The following is a 25,127-nucleotide window of genomic DNA, read 5'->3' as shown; positions in this document are numbered from 1 at the left end:
AAAGGGCGGTCCCGCTCCGGAACCTCCTGATACATTACTACAGATGCTACAGTGAGGATGGTGACCCCTACCTCCTATTGGGCCCACTAAGGCCCTCCCTTACTACCTGACCAGTCACCAGGGTTGATGCCCCCTCACTTGACCATTTCCCCCTTATAGAAAGCAACCAAAGTTCAGTTGCTCATTCAGTCCCTTAGGGGAGACTGTATCCAACCAGTGTATCCACCGGCACTCCCTTTGGAGCAAAAGTCTGTCTGTGCTGCCTCCCCTTTGTGAGAGTGAAATTTTATCAACTCCCACAAACTATACTGACAAATTGCCATCATGTTGTTGGTTAATATGGACCACTAAGGGGGTTTCTCTCCTATTTCTAACATCCCCACATGTTCCAACACTCTTCTCCTCAACTCTCTAATTGTCTTCCCCACATATAGTAGGGGACAAGAACAGAAGGCAATATATATCACAGATTTAGATGAATAATTGATGAAGTGTCTTATTGGGGTAGGTCGATGTTGATGTGGTACATTTTTTGTTTTTAAGATATAATTACAGGCACAACAATGACCACATTTATAGCAGCCCTGCGGATTACTTCTCTGCTCCCGCCAAGTAGATGCTCTTGTACTCTCTGGACTCAGATGGCTCTGGACTAATGAGTCCCCTATACTGCGACCTCGTCGGTATGTTATCTGGGGCAATGGGCCCACTGTGTCCTGTAAGTCTGGATCCATATGTAGTTTGTCCCAATGGTGCGAGATTATATTACGCACAGCATAGGACATCCTATCATACGTACCAATGATCCGTGTCACACCCGAACCGGACCTGTCACTGTTAATTTTGGGTACAAGTAGGTCCCTTCTTGGTGTTTTTTTTTCGCATTTTGAAAAGCTTGTGCTAGGGTGAACTCTGGATACCCTCTGTCTCTAAATCTTGACCTCATCACATCTGCCTTCCTCTTGAAGTCCTCCGGCAATGAACAGTTCCTCCTGAGGCGGAGGTACTGCCCTTTAGGGATCCCCCTTTTTAGGGGGCCTGGGTGGCAGCTCTCCCACCTCAGGAGACTGTTCGTTGATGTTTTTTGCGATAAATAGTGTTCTGTAGAGTTCCTTCTAAGTCTCTATAAATTTTAACATCCAAAAAGTTTAATTCCTTCTCTTGAATTTTGAAAGTAAAAAATAAACCTAATGTGTTTGTGTTGATGGATTCAACCAAATCTTGAACTCCTCTTTGGTTCCCCTCCAGATTACAAACACATCATCTATGAAGCATATCCACATCACTAAAGATCTCTCTTTCATCAGAGAACAGTTGCGTTGCCTCCCACCAGCCCAGGGTGATATTAGCATAGCTGGGGGCACAGGGGGACCCCATTGCGGTCCCCCTGAGCTGGTGGAAGACGCAACCGTTAAACAAGAAATTATTCTTTGTTAGAACAAAATTAAGTAGTTGTTATATGAGACGACTTTTATCTATGCATCTGACATATAAGTATCACCTCAATTTTCTGGCATCTCTTATTTATCTTTCAGTCTGTGTTTGAATATTAGTTGGTTTAAATGTTGATATCATTGGTCAGTTATATGCAATACTGACTTTTGATAGCCTGAACATACTGGTGCTATTATGCCATAGTTAGAGAATGTGTATTAATTCCCAGGATATCTTTGTAGGACCGTGGTTATTGTAATACAGGAATGATACCATCATCTGACTGTGTATGAAACATTTGATTAGTGTATCCTGAGGCACTGTAATAATCATTTCCATAACTGATATTGAGTACCTGTGATTTATTGTACTAACCATATATGGGATACTCATGAGACAGACCATTATAATATAAAGATATTGCAAATAGGAATATTGCTATGACACTTTATCAGTAGCTATAACTAATATCTTGTACTGCACATTTACCTCCGCCATACAGATATCCCCATGGCGTTTATATCTTCTACATATTGAGACCATTTATTCGTACCTTTAATAAAGTATCAGTAAGGTGCATAGGGTAAGGCCCAATCTGAGAGAGGCAGTATACAACACTAGTAAGTGAGCTAGTTCATCTAGGGACATCAGGCGAGAACAGGCTAGGTTCCAGAGCGGGGCCGTCCTTTTCAAGACGTCACACTCCGCCTAGGGTAGGTATCTAGTATAGGGATACTGTAGGGTGCTACAGGTTCCCTAATCCTGCCCTACCTGTTGTCCCCTAACTATCATCTCCTGAGCCAGGGGGATAGGATTAGAGATAGCCAGGTGTGATACTTATAATCTGCAATCATTGTTGGTTTTATTTGGTTTGTGGTAATATTAATATTAGGAGCACTTATATTATATTTTGTGTGGTTTTTGACAATTTCTAACCCCAGCCTGGGGTTATTTTATCCTAATCCAATAAAGGTTACATTTTTGCCTATAATTGGCTTTGCATAAGTAGTTGTAATACCAAATTATTATGTGCTCGAAAAGAGGTCCCTCGTGTATTCAAAAAATATCCAACTGCTTGTAAACCCACTGAATGTTTAATTGACGAGTATAAGGCCTCGACGTCAATGCTGGCGAGAATTGTACCCTCAGTCAAATGAATACCTTCAATTCTTTGAAGTAAGTCCATTGTGTCTCTCAGATATGATGGCAACGTATGTACAAATTGTCTGAGGATCTTGTCCAGGTATATTCCCACATTCCGTGTCAGCCCTCCTATGCCCGATACAATTGGTCACCCCTTAAGGGGTATCAGGCCTTTTCGGTAGGGCGTAGAATGTGGGAATAACCGGGGAAGATGGTTTCATAAATTCGAATTCATTTCGGTTGATTAGCTGATTCTCTAATGCTTCAGTCAAGATCACAGTCAATTCTTGTGAGTATCAAGACGTAGGGTCCTCCGTAAGGACTTCATACGTCTCTTTATCATCAAGCAGTCGTCTACACATCCGTGTGTATTTAGATCTATTTAGATGATTAGGATGATATTTCCTCCTTTGTATGAGGACTTGATTATCAACTGGTCATTTTTTTGTAGTTGTGTGAGGGCCTGTCTTTCCATGAAAGTCAGATTATCTCTCTGCCTCTGACCACTAGTTGACAAGGCTTTCAAGTCTCTCAGAACAAGTATGGAAAAAATGTCTATACACGAGGTGTCCCCCAATGGTGGAAAGCTTCTACTAGTTGGCTTCAGGTTAGTGAAAGGGCCCTGGCCCAGTGGTCGTTCTATTTCAGTTAATAATGTGGTTAGTTCGTTCGTTTCCACAAAATCATCTGGAGACATGCCCAAATTTTGTCCCTCGCGTCTATCATGCATTTTAAAGAATTTGTGCCATCTTAATTTGCGAACAAACAACATTATATCTTTTGTCCATTCAAACTCATCAAAATTGACTGTTGGCACAAAAGTAAGGCCCTTTAAGAGGACCTACTTCTGTGCCTCCGTTAATGTCACACTTGATAAATTCACAATCTGCGTAACCTCTGGTTTCTCTACTTTCTATGAGAGTTGTTTGGGATCCATGGTGGATACCGTAAATGGTAGGGGTCTCTCCGACCCTTGTCTAAAAAAGGAGAGGGAAATGATGAAGATGAACCACCACATTGTGTGTTCTGATTGTTATCCGCCCCCAGATATCTTCCTCTACTGACCCCTATTGGTGCCCCTATTTCCACCTCATTTGTTCCCAACCGAACCTCCCTCCGATATATCCATATCGGAAGAAGAGATTTCAAAGTCGGTCTCTCTGGTAGTAGAATTTTTTTTCATCCAGAACCGTATATGCCCGATTCTCTTTGAAATCCGCAAGATCACGCACAAATTGAGGCTTTTACCCCTTGTAAAAATTCTAAAACTGGGTCTACAAGAACATGTTAGTGTAAAAAAATGGAGATTTTAAATTTTCTCCTTCACTTTGCTATTCCTGTGAAACACCTAAAGGTGTTTTGTATACTTTGAGGGGTGCAGTATTTTTTTTATAATGGGGTCATTTATAGGATATTTCTAATATGATGGCCCCTCAAATCCACTTCAAACTGAACTGGTCCCTGAAAAATTTTGATTTCAATTTTTTTTTTTTTTAAATTGGAAAATTGCTGCTGAACTTTAAAGCCCTCTAATGTCTTCCAAAGTAAAAACATGTCAACTTTATAATGCAAACATTCGTGCTTACTAAATATGTCACTCCAAGGTACACCGAAACCTACACATCTGGAGAAAATGCTCCACCAGAATGTATGAAAAAAAAAGAGTAAAATAAACAGCTTGCACAAAATTTTGCACAAAAATTTTAACACAAAACAGGGGTAAAATCTTTGATACATGTCCCCCAATGTGTCAGTAGAATATTGGATGCTCATACACTGCACCAAAAAGACTTATTTAGGAAATAAATCTGCCTAGTTTTATGTGAGAACTTCAGAAGTTTATGGTATGTGGAGGACATTTTGTAGTAAACCACAAAAACATAAGTTTTTGTGGTTTACTGCATGATGCAAGCTAAACTTATTGCTATATGTTCACTGCTATTGAACTGTGAACCTGCCTGTTTGGTTCTGTTTGCTTGGTGAAAAGATATATATATATATATATATATATATATATATATATATATATATATACATACATATATAATAACTGAAGAAGTAGACACACATTCACAAGTTACTAGTATGTCCAACAGTGAATAAATACACAAAAAAGTAGTTACCTCATCCTGTCAAATTGTGTGTCCCTCGAGTCTACATGAAGAAGTACCTTTCCAAGTATAGTACAGTTGTCCTGTGTCCATGCTTTTATAGCCAGGCAATTCTCGAGGAGGTGCACACTGGTATCAGTAGAAGGAGGAGAGACAGGTGAAATGATACTGCTCAATGACACTAGAAACAGACTGATGTCATTCAGCAGATAATGGTAAATGAAATCAGCGACAGTATGTTAGGCAAACAAGCAAATGTAACTTTAAAAGTAACTTTATCTAGGAACACTGCCTATTACATATCTGTGTGTCTTATAAGGGTCTACGCACACTACAGAGATTATGAGGGTGGCCGGCATCGACTGAATGCATAAGTATTGGCACTTCAGTTGACCTTCAGGCAACTAATGGGGTGTGCCCAGCCCAGGAAGTGCATACCTTGGTGCCGTTATTTTGCCAAAAAAGTCGTCTTCGTTTTGCCCAGTCAGAGGGTGGGCCACTCCATGCAGTTGTTTGTGTAGGGAACAGTGCATGCCACAGTAGATACGTGGAGTAACCAGGGCCAATACTTATATATTATGGCCCACTGGGTCAGTATCATACAGAACAAGGCTCCACCGCAATGAGGCCAGGAAATTGCAGTGACACATCCATGGTGATGCCAAACAGATTTAACTGCTGACACCACATGCCTATCCACATGCCTATCCTCCTCCTCATGCAGGTCCTTCTCCACAGACATCTTGCATTCCCCCAAGGAGTAAAGCATATCTTACCCTCCTTCCCCCCCCCCCCCCTCTCCTTTCATCAGTACAAAATCAAGCCCTGCCACACTGTCACACTGTGGGCGAGAAAAGCCACACAGCAAAAGAGCTGACGCCCTGTGTGCAATAGGAAGTTTCACACTGGCTCTCTGGTCGTGATCTGACTTTGGGAAACTTGGTTGACGATAATGGCACAAACATTGTAAAAAGGCTGGTCTAGGTGGCATAACACACTCTCCCTATATGGTACACATGCTAAGTTTTGTTGTCAAATGTTTTTTGATAAGCTGCAGCTTTCTCAGAGATGTAATGACTATGTGCAGGAAAGTGTGCATTTGGTTTAGCTGTTCTTATGCTTTTAAACATGCCCTTCTTGACCTACAGTGCCAAATTGGTCTACCTGAACACCGCCTCCTTTGTGACATTCCAACATGATGGCATTCTACATTACACATGTTGGACCGCCTGTACCAGCAGCACAAAGCAGTGACAGACTTCCCAATGCAGCAGACAGATGATTTTTAGGGCCAGTGTGACTTTCAGCTCAGGCATTGTCAGACACCTGTTGCTTGCTCAGGCCTTTCAAAAAGGCAGCAAGATTTGTCAGCAAGGACAACAGTGGAATTAGTGATGTAATGCCACTTATATTCCTTTTGGAGCAAACGTCAATGGTGATGATTGAAGAAGGAAGGATGAAGTTCACATCTGGCTGTCAGCAGTATTGATGGTCATGTAGAGGAGAAGTATGATGAGGAAGTGGAAACTAAGGAGGAGGATTTAGAGATGGGATCTGTCGAAAGGATAGGGTACAAGAAACCTAAATAAGGAGACACTGATGTTGATGATGACGAGGATCTTGGCAGTATGGGATGGAGGCGAAACAAGCTGGGCCCTGTGAGAAGCTGGCAAGGATGGCTAGGAGTATGCTTTCTTGCTTGCCCCGTGCAGGCTTAAAGGAAAGAATACTGAATAGCAACACTCTTACACCCTCGGTATAAAGCCAAAATGGTGTGATTTTTGCCAACTTCTGAGAAGGAGGTTAAATTGGAGTTCTATAAAGAGAAGCTATACAACCACCACCTGGACAACCAGGTTAAGGTCACTTGATTAGACCATTGTCAAGAATTTGCCCAGTTTGCAAGTGTACGCTGGCCACTACTAGCAACACTAATCTGCCACCTTCTACTGAACACTGGCTATTACCCAACTGCCACCTCCTGCTATATGCTGGATGCTACAGGTAAAACCAGTCTGCTACTTCATACTGTATGCTCACAACTATAAGACCACCAATCCACTATCACCCTTGCTTCTGCTACTTCCAGCCAGGCCTACAGACATACAACCCATCATCCCAAGAAGAGGGATACATTTTTTCTGCTTTTCAGACAAAATATATTTCTTCTTCACTATTTTTGGACACTAAATCTTTTGCTACTCCTAAAAAAGGATAATTTTTGGAATGCTTGGAAAAATCGATGCCTTTGTTTTGGTTTCTTTGTAAGTATCAATTATTTGGGTTGGTGGGGTTTCAACATCTGGTGAAAATGCAATCTCATTAGCATATCTAGTGAGACAAATGGTGATGTATTCAGTACTTATTTCACACACTGTATATGGATTTTGAAACTATAGATAAAGAATCATGGCAAGTTAGCCGTGTTTTTCTTCTTTTGCCTTTGTTTGGAGTGCACATAACCTCAAACTAGCAGGCTAAAGCTTCAGGTGGAAACTCATCATGTCCTCTCTTTTTTCATTGATGAACAATATTTTAACATCTGTCTGTTACCCTGATTCTTGTCCTTTTACATGTGGTTGTTTCTGATCTTTCCCTTGAAGACAGGATAAAAGTCTTCCAGTTTTAATATCTGCTAAAATGATTGTCAAACATTGGAAATACACAATATTTCTGACAAAACCTAAATTAATTCAGTCTCTCAACTATGTAATATGGAGTCTGCATAAAGAAGAAGCTTTCTAAGTATAATAGAGTGATCCTGTGTCCATGCTTTTATAGCCAGGTAATTCTCGGAAAGTTGCTCGCTGGTATCAGTAGAGGAAGGAGAGAAGAGAGAAATGATACTGCTCAATGACACTAGAAACAGAAACAGACTGATGTTATTCAGCAGAGAATGGAAACTGAAAGCAGCTAAGGTGTGTCAGGCAAACAAACAAGGGAGAGAGAAGTCATTCTTGCAGTAACTTTATCCCTGGTTCTTTTAGAATAGATCATGCCTTGGAACAATGCCTATTACATATCTGCGTGACTTGTTGGGGTCTATGCACACTATGGAGATTCTGAGGCCGTCCGGCATTGACTATATTAGTTGGAGCTAGGACATTGCTAGACCATATCCAGAACAGGATTGGGTAGCTCAACCAAGGCACTAGGAAAAACACTATATATATATATATATATATATATATATATATATATATATATATTTATATATATATATATATATATATATATATATATATATATATATATATATATATTTATTTATATATTTAGACTGCCAGATGAGTACTGGTGTGGTAAGGTTATGTATCCTATATAACCTGAATCAAATAAAATATGTACAAGGGGGACACTGTCCTCAAGTGTCTGGTCTTAGGTATTTCTTTATATGAATACGTATATATAATCTCAGTCAGAATATTCACTATTAATCTGATTGTGATTATATATACGTATTCATATATAGAGATACCTAAGACCAGAAACGTCCTACCCAATGCCATGTCTGTGGGGGAGGATAGAGACTTGTAATAGGAACTAAATAGAGAGTTTATTACTCCAGGATCAGTGTGTGTCACCCCTGTATTATCATGCCATGTAGAAAAGTGTTGAGGGGGATCTGCGACCCTTAGCCAGGCATGCCAGGAGGCGACCAGACTTGTTACCAAAATGGAATAGCTCCGCCCGGAATCTGGAATAAGAAGCTAAACTTTAACATTCTGACCTGAGGTCAAAAGTAGTTTTTGCTGCCTTCCATGCCTGGCAAGCTGCCACAGAAGGAGTGTAATGTATTAGGTATAGGCAGATTGCAAAGTCCTGCTGGCCTCCTGAAAGTGGTGGAGGGACTTATTTTTAACCGTGGCCATATAAGCAATAGTGATGTCGCGAACATAAAATTTCCGGTTCGCGAAACGGCGAACACGAACTTCCGCAAATGTTTGCGAACCGGGCGAACCGCCATTGACTTCAATGGGTAGGCGAATTTGAAAACCCACAGGGACTCTTTCTGGCCACAATAGTGATTTAAAAGTTGTTTCAAGGGGACTAATACCTGGACTGTGGCGTGCCGGAGGGGATCCATGGCAAAACTCCCATGGAAAATTACATAGTTGATGCAGAGTCTGGTTTTAATCCATAAAGGGCATAAATCACCTATTATTCCTAAAATCTTTGGAATAACATGCTTTAGCCCCCTTTAGGCAGCACATAGAGCCCCCCTTTAGGCATCACATAGTTAGATCCCCCCTTTAGGCAGCACATAGATTCCCCCATATTAGGCAGCACATAGTTAGAGCCCCCCTTTAGGCAGCACATAGGTAGAGCCTCCCTTTAGACAGCACATAGAGTCCCCTTTAGGCAGCACATAGTTAGATCCCCCCTTTAGGCATAACATAGTTAGATTCCCCCTTTAGGCAGCACATAGATTCCCCCATGTTAGGCAGCACATAGTTAGAGCCCCCCTTTAGGCAGCACATAGAGCCCCCCCTTTAGGCAGCGCATAGATTCCCCCATATTAGGCAGCACATAGTTAGAGCCTCCCTTTAGGCAGCACATAGAGCCCCCTTTAGGCAGCACATATTTAGACCCCCCCCTTTAGGCAGCACATAGATTCCCCCATATTAGGCAGCACATAGTTAGAGCCCCCCTTTAGGCAGCACTGGTTTTATTTCACAGCCAAAAAAGGTATATATTTTGTTTTTATTTGAACAACTGTCACACCAAATGTGATTTTCACTAGTGTGACAATGAGCAAAAATGGTTGCCAGCGGAGTTCCCCTTTTAAGCAGAGGTCCCCAACCAGGGTGCCTCCAGCAGTTGCAAGACACACGGACTGAACTTATAGCCCTTTTAATACTGTAGTTAGTTGCTTGAAGGAAATTAAGTTTTACACTGGAGTACCCCTTTTAACCAGCGGTTCCCTCCCAACCAGGGTGCCTCCAGCTGTTGCAAGACACATGGACTAAACTTATAGCCCTTTTAATACTGTAGTTAGTTGCTTTAAGGAACTTAAGGTTTATTCTGGAGTACCCCTTTTAACCAGCGGTTCCCTCCCAACCAGGGTGCCTCCAGCTGTTGCAAGACACACAGACTGATATTTGAGCCCTAAAAAGGGCTTTTTGGGTGCTGTCCTTAAAGCAGATGTTAGACTAGTGCTTTAGGAGTAAAGTGGACCCTGAATACACCACCTAGCAGCAACCTAGCTATCGCTTTCCCTATACAGCAGGAGCAGCTTCTCTGTCCCTCCACTTTCTAAGCCTGCAGCATGCCGAATGAAGGTAAAATGGCATCCGTGCAGGAGGTAGGAGGGTCTGGAAGGGAGGGACAGCTGCTGATTGGCTGTAATGTGTCTGCTGACTCTGACTCACAGGGTCAAAGTTTACCGCAATGTTAAAGTATAGGGGGCGGATCGAGCTTCACATATGTTTGCCCGATGATGCAAACGCGAACATGCTAAGTTCGCCGGTGAACAATTCGCAACATCTCTAATAAGTAATCAAAAAACAACGTAGCACAGATTTTGCCAACTCCCAATAAAGAGGAGCATCAGAAACATGTGTGCTTGCCAAGAGAACACCAACCCTTTAGAGATTCTACAAAGTTATCATCTTTCATCATATAGGCAGGGAAACGCCAATAGAAATCGGCCCCTTTCGGGAAAGCGTCAGTCAGAGAGATAGAAATGGGGGAGCGATCAGAGATTACCATGGTATGAACTCCGCCACAAGAGCGAATAGGTCTGCATAAGTCAGTAGATAGTCTATACGGGACCAGGAAGAGTGACTATGTGAGTATTGAGTAAAGTTTCTGCTGTCTGGGAGCATCAATTGCCAAGGATCTCCAGAAAAGTAAAAAATACTTTGTCACTAGGTCGGACACACGACCAGTCCGCAGGCCCACCCTTCCTGTCCCCAATAGTGACAGCTACAGCATTCATATCGCCACCTACAATTTTACTGGAGACTGTTTTTTGTCCCCATTAGAGGCATGGATTGATTTTTAACCGCTTAAGGACCGGGGCTTTTTCCGTTTTTTCATTTTCAATTTTTCCTCCATAACTTTAAAAAATCATAACTCTTTAAAATGTTCACCTAAAATTCTATATGATGGCTTATTTTTTGCGCCACCAATTCTAGTAATGACATCAGTCATTTTACCCAAAAATCTACGGCGAAACGGTAAAAAAAATCATTGTGTGACAAAATTTAAAAGAAAATGCCATTTTGCAAATTTTAGGGGCTTCCGTTTCTACGTAGTACATTTTTCGGTAAAAATTACACCTTATCTTTATTCTCTAGGTCCATACGGTTAAAATGATACCCTACTTCTATAGGTTTGATTTTGTATTATTACTGAAAAAAAATCATAAATACATGCATGAAAATGTATACGTTTAAAATTGTCATTTTCTGAGCCCTATAACTTTTTTATTTTTCTGTGTTCAGGGTGCTATGAGGGCTAATTTTTTGCGCTGTGATCTGAAGTTTTTTCCGGTACCATTTTTGCATTGATCGGACTTTTTGATCGCTTTTCATTAATCTTTTCATGATATAAAAAGTGACCAAAAATACGCTATTTTGGACTTTGGAATTTTTTTCGCGTACGCCATTGAACGTGCGGTTTAAAAAGCGGTATATTTTTATAATTCGGACATTTCCGCACTCGGCGATACCACATATGTTTATTTTTATTTGTATTTACACTGTTTTTTTTTATTCTTGGAAATGCCGGGTGATTCAAACTTTTATTAGGGGGAAGGGATCATTGAAAGCCCTAGAGGGGCTATAACATTGCATGTACTGATCTTTAACAATGATTGATGCATCTCCTTAGGAATGCATCAATCAGTGTTTTCGGTGATTGAATGCTCAAGCCTGGATCTCAGGCTTTAATCATTCAATCGGCGATCGGACTTCAGGAAGCAAGGTAAGAGACCTTCCTCCTGAAGTATAGCTGTTCGGGATGCCGCGATTTTACCGCAGCGATCCTGAACAGCTCTCTGATCTAACCGGCACATTTTACTTTCACTTTTAGCCGCGGCTAAAGGGTGAGCGCATGGCTAAAGGGTTATTAGCTTGTGGCGCCACGATCGGTGCTGCGCGCTATTAGCGGCGGGTCCCGGCTTCACTATGACGCCGGGCCCGCCATGATATGATGCGGGGTTACCGTGTAACCCCGCGTTATATCACGGGAGCGGGACCAAGGGCGTAAGTTTACGCCCTTGGTCCCTAAGGGGTTAATTACTGATAAATTTGAGTTGTTGTCTTGGTTTTTCATGTCTTTTTGCACCTCCCTTTCTTCATGAGTTCAGTACTTTTTCCCTGTGTCATATCACATTATTACACACAACTTAAAGGAGTTATCCAGCAACAGGATTTTTTCAGCACTTGGCCACATAACAGGTTTTAACAAAATAAACTTTTACCCACCTACTGCGCTCCAGTGGTGACTCCAGTTACCTGATCCGGTCCCCTGCTTCTCTCAGAAATCGTGAAACCCGGGACCAGAAAAATGTCAGCCAATCACTGTTTGAGGCGGGACATCACCACAGTCAGTGATATAAAGGGCAAAAATGTCCAGCACAGCCAAATACAACACAGCTGTTCAACTCGGGTTCATTCTCTTTTAGTATGGAGTAGGTGAAATACTGTAAATCAGATATAGTCGTGTTCGTCTTAAGATACGTCCTCAGTAAAATAATGTCCAACAATAAATGAAATAGCACTGACTGTCCACGGTAGAACCTTTTTTTTTATTATTATTATAGAGTCTTATACTCACATTACAGGGAGGAGACAAAAACAATAATAGAGGTGTACAGCTGATGGATGCTACAGCCATTTCGCAAAGGCCAGCGTTTCATTAGGGCTCTTCAAACGTCATGGTAACAGGTAACATTTATGGGGTGTGAGGGAAAGTATACGAACAGAAACCAATCAGCAAACAAAATCCACCCATGTGACATGTATACAAACAAGCTCAGGTCATTTCTACCATCAAATCCAAGCAGACCCAGTGCATTGGTTATAATAATCCAATGGGATTCCAGATAAATGAATCTCCTATGTCTATGTGATAATGTGAGGGATGACGAATATTGCAGACTACTAGGATATGTGGCTGCGAGTAAAATGTGATGCCAGGAGTGTGGAATAAATATATGTTGGTGGTTGTAGTCCAGCAAGTTATAGTCCCTTTCTACGGCTTCAAAGAAGTAGTAAGCCATATCCAAGATTCAGGAAAATAACTGCTCAAAGCATACCAGCAGCAAAATGTGTAATTGCAAAGTCATTTAAAATTGTGTCTGGTGCTTGATAAACAGGTGCAAGAGGCTTGTAATGTTGACTTGTGATAGTGTTGCAAGGGACTGGTGGTGGCAACCTCGCTAGAGGAGATGACACAGCAAGAATAGCTCAGACATAGGGGGGAATTTGTCATTGACATCCTTAGAAAGTATGTTTTAAAGTCATGTATTTTTGCTTAATTTTGACGTGTGACATATTTATTATTGTGATAGCCTGGGGGAGTAGGGTATGGGATGTAGCTGTGCGGTGACTAAAGGGTACTTATTAACCCTTGCTATTCGTGACACCAGGGTGAGGGCTCCTCAGTAATGCTTGTCCTAGCGCCACCCTTCCCAAAAGCGATAGGGAGGTAGATAATAATGGAATGTCCACAACCGGAGAGTTTGCTGGAACAGTTGTAACTTTTACTGAAGATTTTATGCAAGCTTCATAACCGGTACAGTTGCTATACATGCAAGCTTTCTTTGGAGATTAACAAAGGTTGGGACTTTAGCAATTTAGAGTCTTTAGGATAATATGCGCTGTTCCACTCAATTTAGGGGATTTAGATGCGGTCCAGTAGTCACTTTAGCTTTAGCGGGGGTAGTTTAGAACTCACGGTTTAAGTTCTGCTGAGGCCGTTAGGTTTTCAGGCCTAGCATGTCTTTGCAAGTTGCGCAGATCCGTCCTGCTAGTCCGGCATCCACAAGAGCAGCAACCCAAGAGGGCGATAATTGGCTACAGCTCCCTTATATGGGCAGGGCCTGGACTAGTGCCAATTGGTCCAATACTTGTGTCAATCACCATTACAAAGGACTATGGGTAACAAGTGACCCAAGGACCTCCAAAGGTCCTCCAACATATCACAGAGGATATTAACATGGTCAAATGAACGAAGGTCCTGCAACGCTAAACAAGGTAAGCGCTATACATTATATTAAATATACATTATTACTAAATATGAACATGTATTAACATTGTAGAATTAGAGTAGAGAAGAGGAAACTAGGTGCTGTCCCACCTGGGAAACCCTACCTGAGCGTAGTTACTCTAACTTTGGGGACCACCACACTAGATACGGTATGGGTATCAATAGAGCTGCTTTGTTCTGTATGAGAAACCTAATGGGGACCAATAAAGTGTTAAAAAAAAAGTTAAAAAAAAAGGTTTAAAAAACACATTAACCCCTTCAATATTAAAAGTTCAAATCCCCCCCCCCCTTTCCCATTTTCCATATAAAAAACATGTAAACATGATAATATACATATTAGGTATTGTCCCGTGCGTGATTGTCTGAACTATTAAAGTAAAACATAATTTATTCTGTATGGTAAATTGTTTAAACGTTTGACCACAAGGTGGTAAAGGTTACATTAAAGTTGTCATTACAAAGTATAATTTGTTCTGGAAAAAAAAGCCCTGATATGGGTCTGTGGATGAAAAAATAAAAGTTGTGGCTGTTATAGGGCAAAGAGGAAAAAATGTAAGTGCAAAAACTAAAATTGGCCAAGTCCTTAAATGGGCACTGTCAGATACAAAAACGTTTGATATGCTGTAAAGCATGCAAAACCAATAGGTTTTGCAATTGCTTTCATTAGAAAATTAGCAGTAGTTCATACTGAAAAAGCCAGTCAAACTGCCCACTCTGCCTGCTTGCTTGCGTCATCACCTATGTCATGGACACACTTCCTTGATTGACAGCTGTGAGCGCAGGGCTCACAGCTGGAGGAAAAATCCTCCCACTGTCAGCTTGTGTCCCGCAACTGTCAGTGAGGACAAGCTGGGAGTTGTAGTTTTGCTAATGCTAGGGGAGATGTGAGCAGACAGTATACTGAGGGAGGGGGCGGAGACCTGCACTGTGAGGTCACGCCCCCTCCCTTTGAGAGGAATTCAGACTAGTGAGCTAAATTAAAAGTGTAATAAAAAAAATAAAGGTGCTAGACACATAAAAATTAGATGTACATGGTCAGGATTAGGTACTGAGAGATATATTAAAAAAATAATTTTTTGTTGGATCTGATGGGTTCGCTTTAAGGGGTTAAAGTATTTTTAGGTCTGCCTATTAAGTTTCTATTAATAAAACCTTATTTACTTTAATTTTGGTTCAAGTTATTGTGGGTACTGTCATGAGGGACGATAGACGGTAGATTGTGCTCCTGTTTAGTGCCTTCGACAAGTCGTTTTTTTTAGATTTCCACACCGCTCATAATCTGTCTAATTAATTGAAACCCTTTAATAAACTCAGAACAGCATTAATGCTCAATGTTCAGGCCCCACATGACTATAAATTCAACTGGATGTCACAAAATGCCATGTAACAAGAAATCCACTAGTTGGCAACATTATCAAGCAGAAGGATTATAATACATCCCCAGCAGAAAGGAAGAAAAAAATATACTACATACTGATTTAAAGGAAAACTCTCAGCCTGTTTACCCACACTAAACCAATACACTGGAGAACAGGAGTCCAACGAGGGGTCACTTACCCCTTAACGACCACGGACGTAAATGTACATCCTGGTTTGGTGGGACTTCGCGCACCAGGACGTACATTTACGTCCTGTGTATGACCGCGAGCAATGGAACGGACCTGCCAGTAATGGCCGACATCCGCGATCACGCGGATGCCCGTCATTAACCCCTCAGATGCCGTGATCAATACAGATCACGGCATCTGCGGCAGTGCGGTACTTTAAATGGATGATCGATCGCCCGCAGCGCTGCCTCGGCGATCCGATCATCCAGCATGGCTGTCGGAGGTCCCCTCACCTGGCTCCGGCCGTCTCCCGGGGTCTTCTGCTCTGGTCTGAGATCGAGCAGACCAGAGCAGAAGATCACCGATAATACTGATCAGTGCTGTGTCCTATGCATAGCACTGAACAGCATTAGCAATCAAATGGTTGCTATAGATAGTCCCCTATGGGGACATAAAAAGTGTAAAAAAAAGAAGTTGAAACATGTAAAAAGAAAAAGTAAAAAAAAAGGGAAAAATCCCCTCCCCCAATAAAAATTAAAATTGTCAGTTTTTCCCATTTTACCCCCAAAAAGCGTGAACATTTTTTTAAATAAATATATTTGGTATCGCCGCATGCGTAAATGTCTCAACTATCAAAATATAGTGTTGATGATCCCGTACAGTGAATGTCGTAAACGTAAGAAAATTTAAAAGTCCAAAAATGCTTCTTTTTTGTCACATTTTATTAAAAAATAATGTGGTATCAAAAAAAAGTACAGATGACGGCGCAAAAAATGAGCCCTCATACCGCCCTATATACGGAAAAATGAAAAAGTTATAGGTGGTCAAAATAGGGCGATTTTAGATTACTGATTTTGTACAAAAAGTTTTAGATTTTTTTTAAGCGGTACAAAAATATAAAAGTATCTAGCCATGGGTATCATTTTAATCGTAGTGACCCACAGAATAAAGAACACATGTCATTTTTACCGTAAAGTGTACAGTGTGAAAACAAAACCCCCCAAAATGTGCAAAATTGTGTTTTTCATTAAAATTTCCTCCCTAAAATTTTTTTTGGGGGGTTCGCCGTACATTTTATGGTAAAATTAGAGGTTTCATTACAAAGTACAATTGGTCATGCAGAAAACAAGCCCTTATATGGGTCTGCAGATAAAAATATAATAGAGTTATGGATTTTAGAAGGCGAGGAGGAAAATTTAGCAGTAGAGGTTGTACGAAATTTATTATTATCGTCTGATAAGAGTGAGGCATGCATCGACTTCATCTGTGAATCCCTTGAATTTATTTTATCAAACAACTCCTTTAAATTTGGTGAACAATGGTTCACACAGACGGGAGGCGTAGCTATGGGTACGCCAGTGGCGTGCACACTGGCTAACCTGTTTGTAGCTATGTTTGAGAAAAAATACATATTTTCCGGTAAAAATAAACATTTGAAGTCGATAGCATGCTATAGACGTTTCGTGGATGACGTGTTCATTGTATGGACAGACACGGAGTCCGCTTTTGCGGACTTCGTGTCTGAACTGAACGCATCCAATGACATGAATTTGAAATTTACTAGCAAAGTAGGTGGCAGAGAATTAGAATTCTTGGACGTATTGATTAACTTAGAGAATAATAGCCTAAAAACGAAGGGCTATCGCAAGCCCACTGCCTGCAACTCGTTGCTGCATTATGGGTCCTACCACCCCATACACGTAAAAAAAGCTGTCCCATATGGACAGTTCTTGCGCTTAAAAAGAGTTAATAGCAGCGACGAAGATTTTTTGTTGCAGGCAATGGACTTGAAAAAACGCCTATTAATTAGAGGTTATCCAGAACCTATCCTAAACCAGGCTCTAGAAAGAGCTTCTAAACAAAAAAGAAGTGACCTTCTGAAAGGACAAAAGTTTTACAACAAGAAACACAGTGATCACAGAAAGGAGAAATCTCCTCCCTTTACTTTTTCTTTTCAATTCAGCCCGATGGCTGAAAGAATTAAGAAAATCATTTGTGATAACTGGTTCTTGGTGCAGAACGACACTATTTTAAGGGATATTACTAAAAATAAACCCTTGATAGCGTTCCGTAAAACCAGGAATCTGAAAAACGAATTAGTTCAAAGTAAATTTGAGACAAAAAAACAAGACAAGAACTGGTTGAACAGAACTTTATCCCCAGGAAACTATCGCTGTAATTCTTGTAACTGGTGTAGTTTCATCAATCCAGAGAAAACGATAAATATTGGAGGTAAAAATATCAGGTTCAAGGATGTAATTTGCTGTCGGACTAATTTTGTTATTTATGCAATACTCTGCCCCTGCAAGAGGTTTTATATAGGGTGCACTAAAAGAGCCCTTAATATTAGATTTAGGGAACATGTGCATTCCATAAAAACAGGACATGGTAGCCCTAGGTTGATTGAGCATATTGTAACCTGCCATTCCAGTGATGCTTCCTGCCTTACCTTTTTAGGTATAGAAAGGGTTAATCAAAAGGAAGGCATGGACCGGTTTAAAACCCTGTTGCAGCGAGAGGCGAGACTTATCCTCGAACTCAATGCTCAAGGTAACTTGGGCTTGAATGACCGCCTTGATCTTAGTGTATTTTTATAAACATCATTACGTTGCTTCTCATGTTTGATTTTTGCATACAGTTGTCTTGTTTTTAAAATTTGTGGTTTTATTTCACATCAAGACAATAACCCTTCCCCCTGACGTCACGCTGGGTGGACTATTTACCTGTGCGTGAAGCAGGAGGAAGGTGAGTCTGAAGAAACGCCCAGAAGGGGCGTGAAACATTTGTCACTACCTGTCTGCACTGGTCTGGCGTCCCACGCCGATGATCGCACGCCGCACCTGAAATAAAGAAGCCTGCTGTCACCCCGACAAAACCGTGAGTGCCTCCTTATTTCTTTTCTCTTCCCGGATTCCACTTTGTATACTTTTAGAGGATTGAGCACCCGGTCTGTCATGGACGGCATTACCTCATCACTCTCTGCTTTCCCAGCATTTGGTCGCGTGAGAGCTCATAGAACAAATAGGGTGTTGCCGCAGCTGTGCCGGTGCTGTCTCTACGCTGTGAAAAGTACAATTGGTCATGCAGAAAACAAGCCCTTATATGGGTCTGCAGATAAAAATATAATAGAGTTATGGATTTTAGAAGGCGAGGAGGAAAAAACGAAAACGCAAGAATAAAATTGGCCTGGTCCTTAAGGTTAAAATTGGCTTGGTCCTTAAGGGGTTAAATATGTCCAGTAGGTCCTGAGATATGCCCCCAGAAGATCCTCTGCTAAAATCAGTGAATCACGCACAGGGGGCGGAGCTCCATACACTAAATTTTCATATTCATTGTCTGTGACTCCCCTTCCTAGTGGAGTCACAGACAATGAATATGCAAATTGAGTGGGCGGACCCCCCTATATCTAAGTGAAGTGGAGTTACAGACAAGGAATATGGGTCTGTAGATAAAAATATAAAAGAGTTATGGATTTTAGAAGGCGAGGAGGAAAAATCGAAAACGCAAAAATAAAATTGGCCTGGTCCTTAAGGTTAAAATGGGCTTGGTCCTTAAGGGGTTAAATATGTCCAGTAGGTCCTGAGATATGCCCCCAGAAGATCCTTTGCTAAAATCAGTGAATCACGCACAGGGGGCGGAGCTCCTCACACTCAATTTACATATTCATTGTCTGTGACTCCACTTCCTAGTGGAGTCACAGACAATGAATATGCAAATCAAGTGGGCAGACCCCCCCTATATCTAAGTGAAGTGGAGTCCCAGACAATGAATATGTAAATTGAGTGCCCCCCCTATATCTAAGTGAAGTAGAGTCACAGACAATGAATATGTAAATTAAGTGTCCGGAGCCCCATTCCCTGTGCGCGATTCACTGAATTTGGGGGACATGTCTCAGGACATACTGGACATATATAAGTAATTAACCCCTCATTGGAGTCCTGTTGGCCCGCACTATAAACCTTTGTATTGGGTTTTTTGTTGGTGAATGGACTAGCAGTTTTCCTTTAAATGGAGGAAAATGCCCGAGCAGCGGGTTAATGTCCAGTTGGCGAAGTGGCACAGGCTGGTTGTCTTTCCTCCTCCTTTCCCTTCCTATTTGCAGGTGGTATGCAGGAGCTATCACCAAATAGGGGCAGTTTGGTTGGTGAGGAGGGATGCCCCTAGGTCATTTAACCCTCCCCCTTTCATATTTTTCCATGACTTACAGGTGCTGTGGAAGCTGCCTCCCCCCCCCCCCCCCCCACATGCCCTCTTGGTTTCTTTCATTGTTGGGAATCTTTTTTTTTTATTATTTGTTTCAGTACAATGTTTGTTCCATTTTTGGTGTCTTTGATTGTATAAGAGTTTTGCTATGGTTACCTTTTTTATATCATTTAAAAAAATTGATATCCATTTTCTTTTATTTATATTAGTTTTGATCTGTTGGTGTTTTTTTATTCTTTTTTAGAGTTGTGTTGTTCTTTCATTCTAATGCGATGTGAGCTTGCTTTGTTAAGTCACAGCTGGCAGTGGAGAAGGATAATAGCATTCGGAAGACTGAAGGCAGACATTGCCCGCCTAGTATATTGCCTTGGTCATAAAAGAGGTGAAGTTGAAAAGACTTATACATTAAACATATACAATAAACACTGTGATCAACCTCCAAGTTAAGCAAAATGATAATTAGTGGCTGAGCTGGGTGGGTTTTGCAACCAAATTGCACTCCTTTGTATATAGAATAAATATAAAAAGGTATTTGGGTCATTACTATCACTGACAAATTCAACACAATTGTCAGTTAGCTACTTAAAACCAAAACACTATCTACATTGAGCTAAAACATCAATTTAATCATATCATTAATACCCTATTAGATTAAATCTAAGGTACTGTACATACAAATACTCATCAATTTAATATGCCAATAGTTCTCCTGAGATAAACACCTGTATATCCCAACATATTTCCCCATGTATCTTATATTATACAGCGGTTCATCAGGGGACCACAAACAAAGTCAGTATACAGGAGGGGGGGGGGATACATTGAAAAGCAACAATACATACTGTACATGGAATAATACATAATACTAAAGGAATAAAAAAATGATACGAAAGAAATACAAAAAGCGACAGCAGAGTCTCAGCACAGAATAAATATAAATATGACACTTAGCAGACCACAGATCACATATGTATAGCTGGACAAATTGCTTGAAGTGTCTTCACGGCTTCTGATCCTGTAGCAAAAGATGAAGACATACCACACGAAAAGCAAACAAATGTAAGTAACAATATTCATAATGCTCAGATGCATATATATATATATATATATATATATATATATATATATATACTTATATACTAAAGTTAGTGGCGGACATATAGCACACAAATGTGATACAAAAAAAGAAAGAAAGACCAAATATGCACAAGAAGAAAGAGAAAACAAGATGAAGGTAGAGCCAGAAAAAATGAGAGAATAAATAATAATAGTAAATCAATACAGACTATGCCATGAAAAGATATTATTTTGAATTTACCTCCAGTTAATGGATTAATGTACGATATCGGAGGAAGAATCAAAAACAGTCAAAAACCATCATATAGGCCAGATAGAAAATATTTCTCTGTGATGAAATACCAAAATTAATTACCAAAACAAAATCCATAACTATACCATAATTCTCTTCACATACTAATAAAACGTGCTAATACCTCAAGACAAGGCAATTCCAGATACATGGCTATTCCCTCAAAAAAACAAATAGACATAAATAATTAAAAATAATTGGGTCACTAGTAGCTAACTGGTATATAGACCTGGGGGTCTATAAAAGTAAATGGATAAAGCCCTGTTCACACAAGCATTATGGTTGCTGGATCCGTCACATGACAGATTACACTGTCACCCAAAAGATCCTATTGACTAACAGTGGGGTTGGTTGGGCTCCGGTGTGGTTCTCATCATTCTGAAGAAATAAAGAAAGGGAAAATTGCTAGTTTCTTTAAATCTGCCAGGGTTACCAATGGCATAGTGCAGCAGTACTCAACTTGTGGACCATGGTCATCCGGACCGACCGCTGGCTCTCCCCGCATACATTTGTATCGGCGGATGGCAGACCTGAATAAGCAGTAAAAATAGTTGAGTTCCCCTGGCACATTGAATACAGCTCACTGGTCTACAACTAGGCTGGCAGAATCTGAAAGTGCAGGGATTCTGCCATTCAGACAGCCGAGGACACACACATATAAAGAAAATATACAAACATATACAGCATATGTACCCACATGGCAATACACCATGATACTTGGCTATGTTTGGGAGGTGAGATAAGGAATATTCTGAGAAGCTTTATATTAATGATACAATACATTTTTCTAACATATAGCATTACAAGAGCCCCGTTCTCCAAACTCGGCCAGCTTAATGGATTTTAAGTCAAATATACTTTTCAAAATTAATAGAGACCTCAGGTAAAACCCGAAATCCCTGATCCCAAAATAGATACAGACCCTTGAGCTGATTACAGAATAAATACAGACCAGACCAGAAATTAATATGGACACCTAAATAAGAAAATAACCCCAGACACCACCCCCTAAACAAAGCCAACCTCTTAAAAAAGACCCCACAAACAAGTATATACAACCCTAGGGCCTCTACATTAAAAAATAAATAAATAAATAAATAAATAAATAAAAAACCCTGCCAAGGATTCCCTTTTAACTTGAGGAAAACCCTAAATTAGGGTGCGTTCCCACATGGCTTATGCACAGCGTATTTCACACTGCGCAAAATTTACGTCAGCAGCAGGAAATATGCTGCGTATTCCTTGCTCACTATACACACAGGGCTTTCCGGCGGTAGCCCTATGTGTGCAGTGAGTTTCGGAGGCGGGGCCGTATGTCAGCGTGACTGAAACGCGGCTCCGCCTCCAAAACTCACTGCACACATCGGGCTGCCGCCGGATAGCCCTGTGTGTATAGTGAGCAAGGAATACGCAGCGTTTTTCCGCTGCTGCCGTAAATTTTGCGCAGCGTGAAATACACTGCGTATACGCTGTGTGGGAACGCACCCTTAATGTATAAAAGACTATGTTCACATTACGGAATGTCTGTGTAGAATTCCGCAGAAGAATTCTTCCAGAAATTCTGCCAAAATTTACTGCACAAAGTCTCATTTAAACAGCAGAATTTCTATGGCGGGTATTCCGCTGCAGAAATTCTGCGTTCCGCAAAAACATACATTCATTCTTATATTTGCAGAATTTTGCATTGGAATCCCATTGAAATAAATGAGGCTTGAATTCCAGCGGTATTCAGTGTTCTGAGAAAACAGAAATTCAGCTGCAATTCCATCAAAACTCCGCTCTGTCAACGTGAAATTTGTGGAGATTTCTTCATTTGAACATACCCTTAAAGTGGACCAGTGGCCTCCCCAAATATTATGGTGGACATTTATTATTGCCTTTTTTTTTGTTTGTATAAAGTCAAATCAAGTTGTGTTACTTTTAGCATTTTTTACACTCCACTGTATTTGTGTGTACTGTAGAAGTTTTTTTTTTTTTGCAGTAGTCATCGATTTATTATTTGGGACTTTTGTAAATAGAGAACATTCATACACAGTCAGATGGTAAAAAGTGTCTGTACCACACAATGGGGGAGATTTATCAAAACCTGTGCAGAGGAAGAGTGGTGTAGTTGCCCATAGCAACCAATCAGATCGCTTCTTTCATTTTCCACAGGCCTCTAAAGAGGCCTGTGGAAAATGAAAGAAGCGATCTGATTGGTTGCTATGGGCAACTACACCACTCTTCCTCTGCACAGGTTTTGATAAATCTCCCCAAATATTTCCAGTTATCATTATCGCTGCTGCTTCTGCACACAATTCATGAAAGGCTGTGTGGTATTCTGATGTCATGGGGTGGCTCTGCCAGGCTACGTCACTGAAGCAATGATCAGCAGGGCCGGATTAAGAGCATCATGGGCCTGGTGCTGAAGATTTTGATGGGCCTTTATATTATAATATATAAAATGAAAATGCAACACAAAGTAATTTTTCTTAACACAAATAAAGCGCATCTGTCACATGTTTTATGCACATTAAATTACCAGGATAGCTGAATATATGTTAGTGTCCAGAGGAAAAATTGCTGAGTTAACCATAGCAACCAATCAGATTGCTTCTTTCATTTTCCAGAAGCCTTTTCAAAAATGAAAGAAGTGATCTGATTGGTTGCTATGGGCAACTCAGCAACTTTTATACTGGAAGAAAGGAGATTTTGTCTAAGGCAAAGGAAAGAGTTTTTTACACTAAGAACAATAATGATGTGGAATCCTCTGCCTGCAGATATGATCTTATTAGAGTCTGTAAAGACGTCTAACCCCTTAAGGACGCAGGACGTACTCAAACGGCCCCTTTTCCGAGTCCTTAAGGACTCAGGACGTTTGAGTACGTCCTGTCAAATCCCGGCCCCCGCCGCTAGCCGGAGGGGAGCCGGTGCCCGATGCCTGCTGAAATCGTTCAGCAGGCATCGGGGCATATCGCCCAGGGGGGTCATTATGCCCCCCCATGTCGGCGATGGCCGCAGATCGCTGGACAATTCAGTCCAGCGATCTGCGGCAGATTCCGGGTCAATCGGGTCTCCAGTGACCCGGTGACCCGGAATTACAGGCTGTTCGGGGCCGTCTCCGACGGCCCCGAACAGCCAGACCCAGCAGGGGTGAGGTGGCACTGGTGCCACCTCACGATCGCCCTGATTCGTCGGCCGGATTACCGGCCGACCAATCAGGGCACCTGCTGCGGGTGTCACTCCCGCAACCCGCTCCGCCCCTCTTCCGGAGGACGTGAGCGGGTGCGGGACGTGCACCCCAGGTGCTGGGGACCCCGATCCCCGGCGTCAATGTTGGGATCGGGGCCCCAGGAGCGACGGCCGCGGCGGCGACGACGACGGACTGACCTCAGGCGGCTGGATCGTTGGAGGTGAGTGACAGACTCCTGCTGTTGCTTAGCAACAGCTCCCAGCATGCAAAAAGGGCATGCTGGGAGCTGTAGTTATGCAACAGCAGGAGGCAGACCACCACAACTCCCAGCATGCCCTTATGGGCATGCTGGGACTTGTAGTTTTGCAACAGCTGGAGGCACATTTTTTCTATGGAAAAGTGTACCTTCAGCTGTTGTGTAACTACAACTCCCAGCTTGCACCAACAGCTAAAGTGCATGCTGGGAGTTGTAATAGTGCATCTGCTGGTTGCATAACTACAACTCCCAGCATGCCCGTTGGCTGTCGGTGACTGCTGGGAGTTGTAGTTTTGCAACAGCTGAAGGCACACTGAGTTATGTAGCAAACCAGTGTGTCTCCAGCTGTTGCATAACTACAGTCCCCAGCATCCCCAGCCAAAGTAGTATGCCTCCAGCTGTTGCATAACTACAAGACCCAGCATGCCCTTCCGCTGTCCGTACATGCTGGGGGTTGTAGCTTTTGCAACAGCTGAAGGCACACTGGTTGCAAAACACTGAGTTTGTTACCAAACTCTGTGTTTCACAACCAGTGTGCCTCCAGCTGTTGCAAAACTACAACTTCCAGCATGGACTGATAGACCGTACATGCTGGGAGTTGTAGTTTTGCAACAGCTGGATGTTCCCCCCCCCCCCCAATGTGAACGTACAGGGTACACTCACATGGGCGGAG

General features: G+C 41.6%; 1 protein-coding gene across 7 annotated transcripts in view; it reads right to left on the bottom strand.

The window, feature by feature from the left end:
• LOC130282156 (interferon-induced protein with tetratricopeptide repeats 5-like) overlaps positions 1-25,127 on the bottom strand; it is a 54,518-nt gene that overhangs the window by 23,983 nt on the left and 5,408 nt on the right. Inside the window, exons 1-7 of one of the 7 annotated variants that reach the window (XM_056530116.1) lie at positions 23,548-23,571; positions 21,460-21,556; positions 19,814-20,023; positions 18,423-18,514; positions 18,248-18,294; positions 14,012-14,097; positions 4,701-4,817 (exon numbers count right to left, since the gene is read on the bottom strand). In XM_056530116.1, the coding sequence (XP_056386091.1) occupies positions 4,701-4,705 (5 nt within the window). In that variant the 5' untranslated portion in view covers positions 4,706-4,817; positions 14,012-14,097; positions 18,248-18,294; ... (2 more) ...; positions 21,460-21,556; positions 23,548-23,571. Of the gene's footprint in view, positions 1-4,700; positions 4,818-5,126; positions 5,352-12,121; positions 12,143-14,011; positions 14,156-18,247; positions 18,295-18,422; positions 18,515-19,813; positions 20,024-21,459; positions 21,557-23,547; positions 23,591-25,127 lie in introns of those variants that run through there. The other 6 variants (XM_056530117.1, XM_056530115.1, XM_056530118.1 and 3 more) reach the window with 6 other exon arrangements.

Source organism: Hyla sarda, chromosome 7, assembly GCF_029499605.1.
Source record: "Hyla sarda isolate aHylSar1 chromosome 7, aHylSar1.hap1, whole genome shotgun sequence".
Lineage (NCBI taxonomy): Eukaryota > Metazoa > Chordata > Amphibia > Anura > Hylidae > Hyla > Hyla sarda.
The sequence above is the reverse complement of the archived record's forward strand: the minus strand, read 5'-3'. Positions and strand labels throughout refer to the sequence as shown.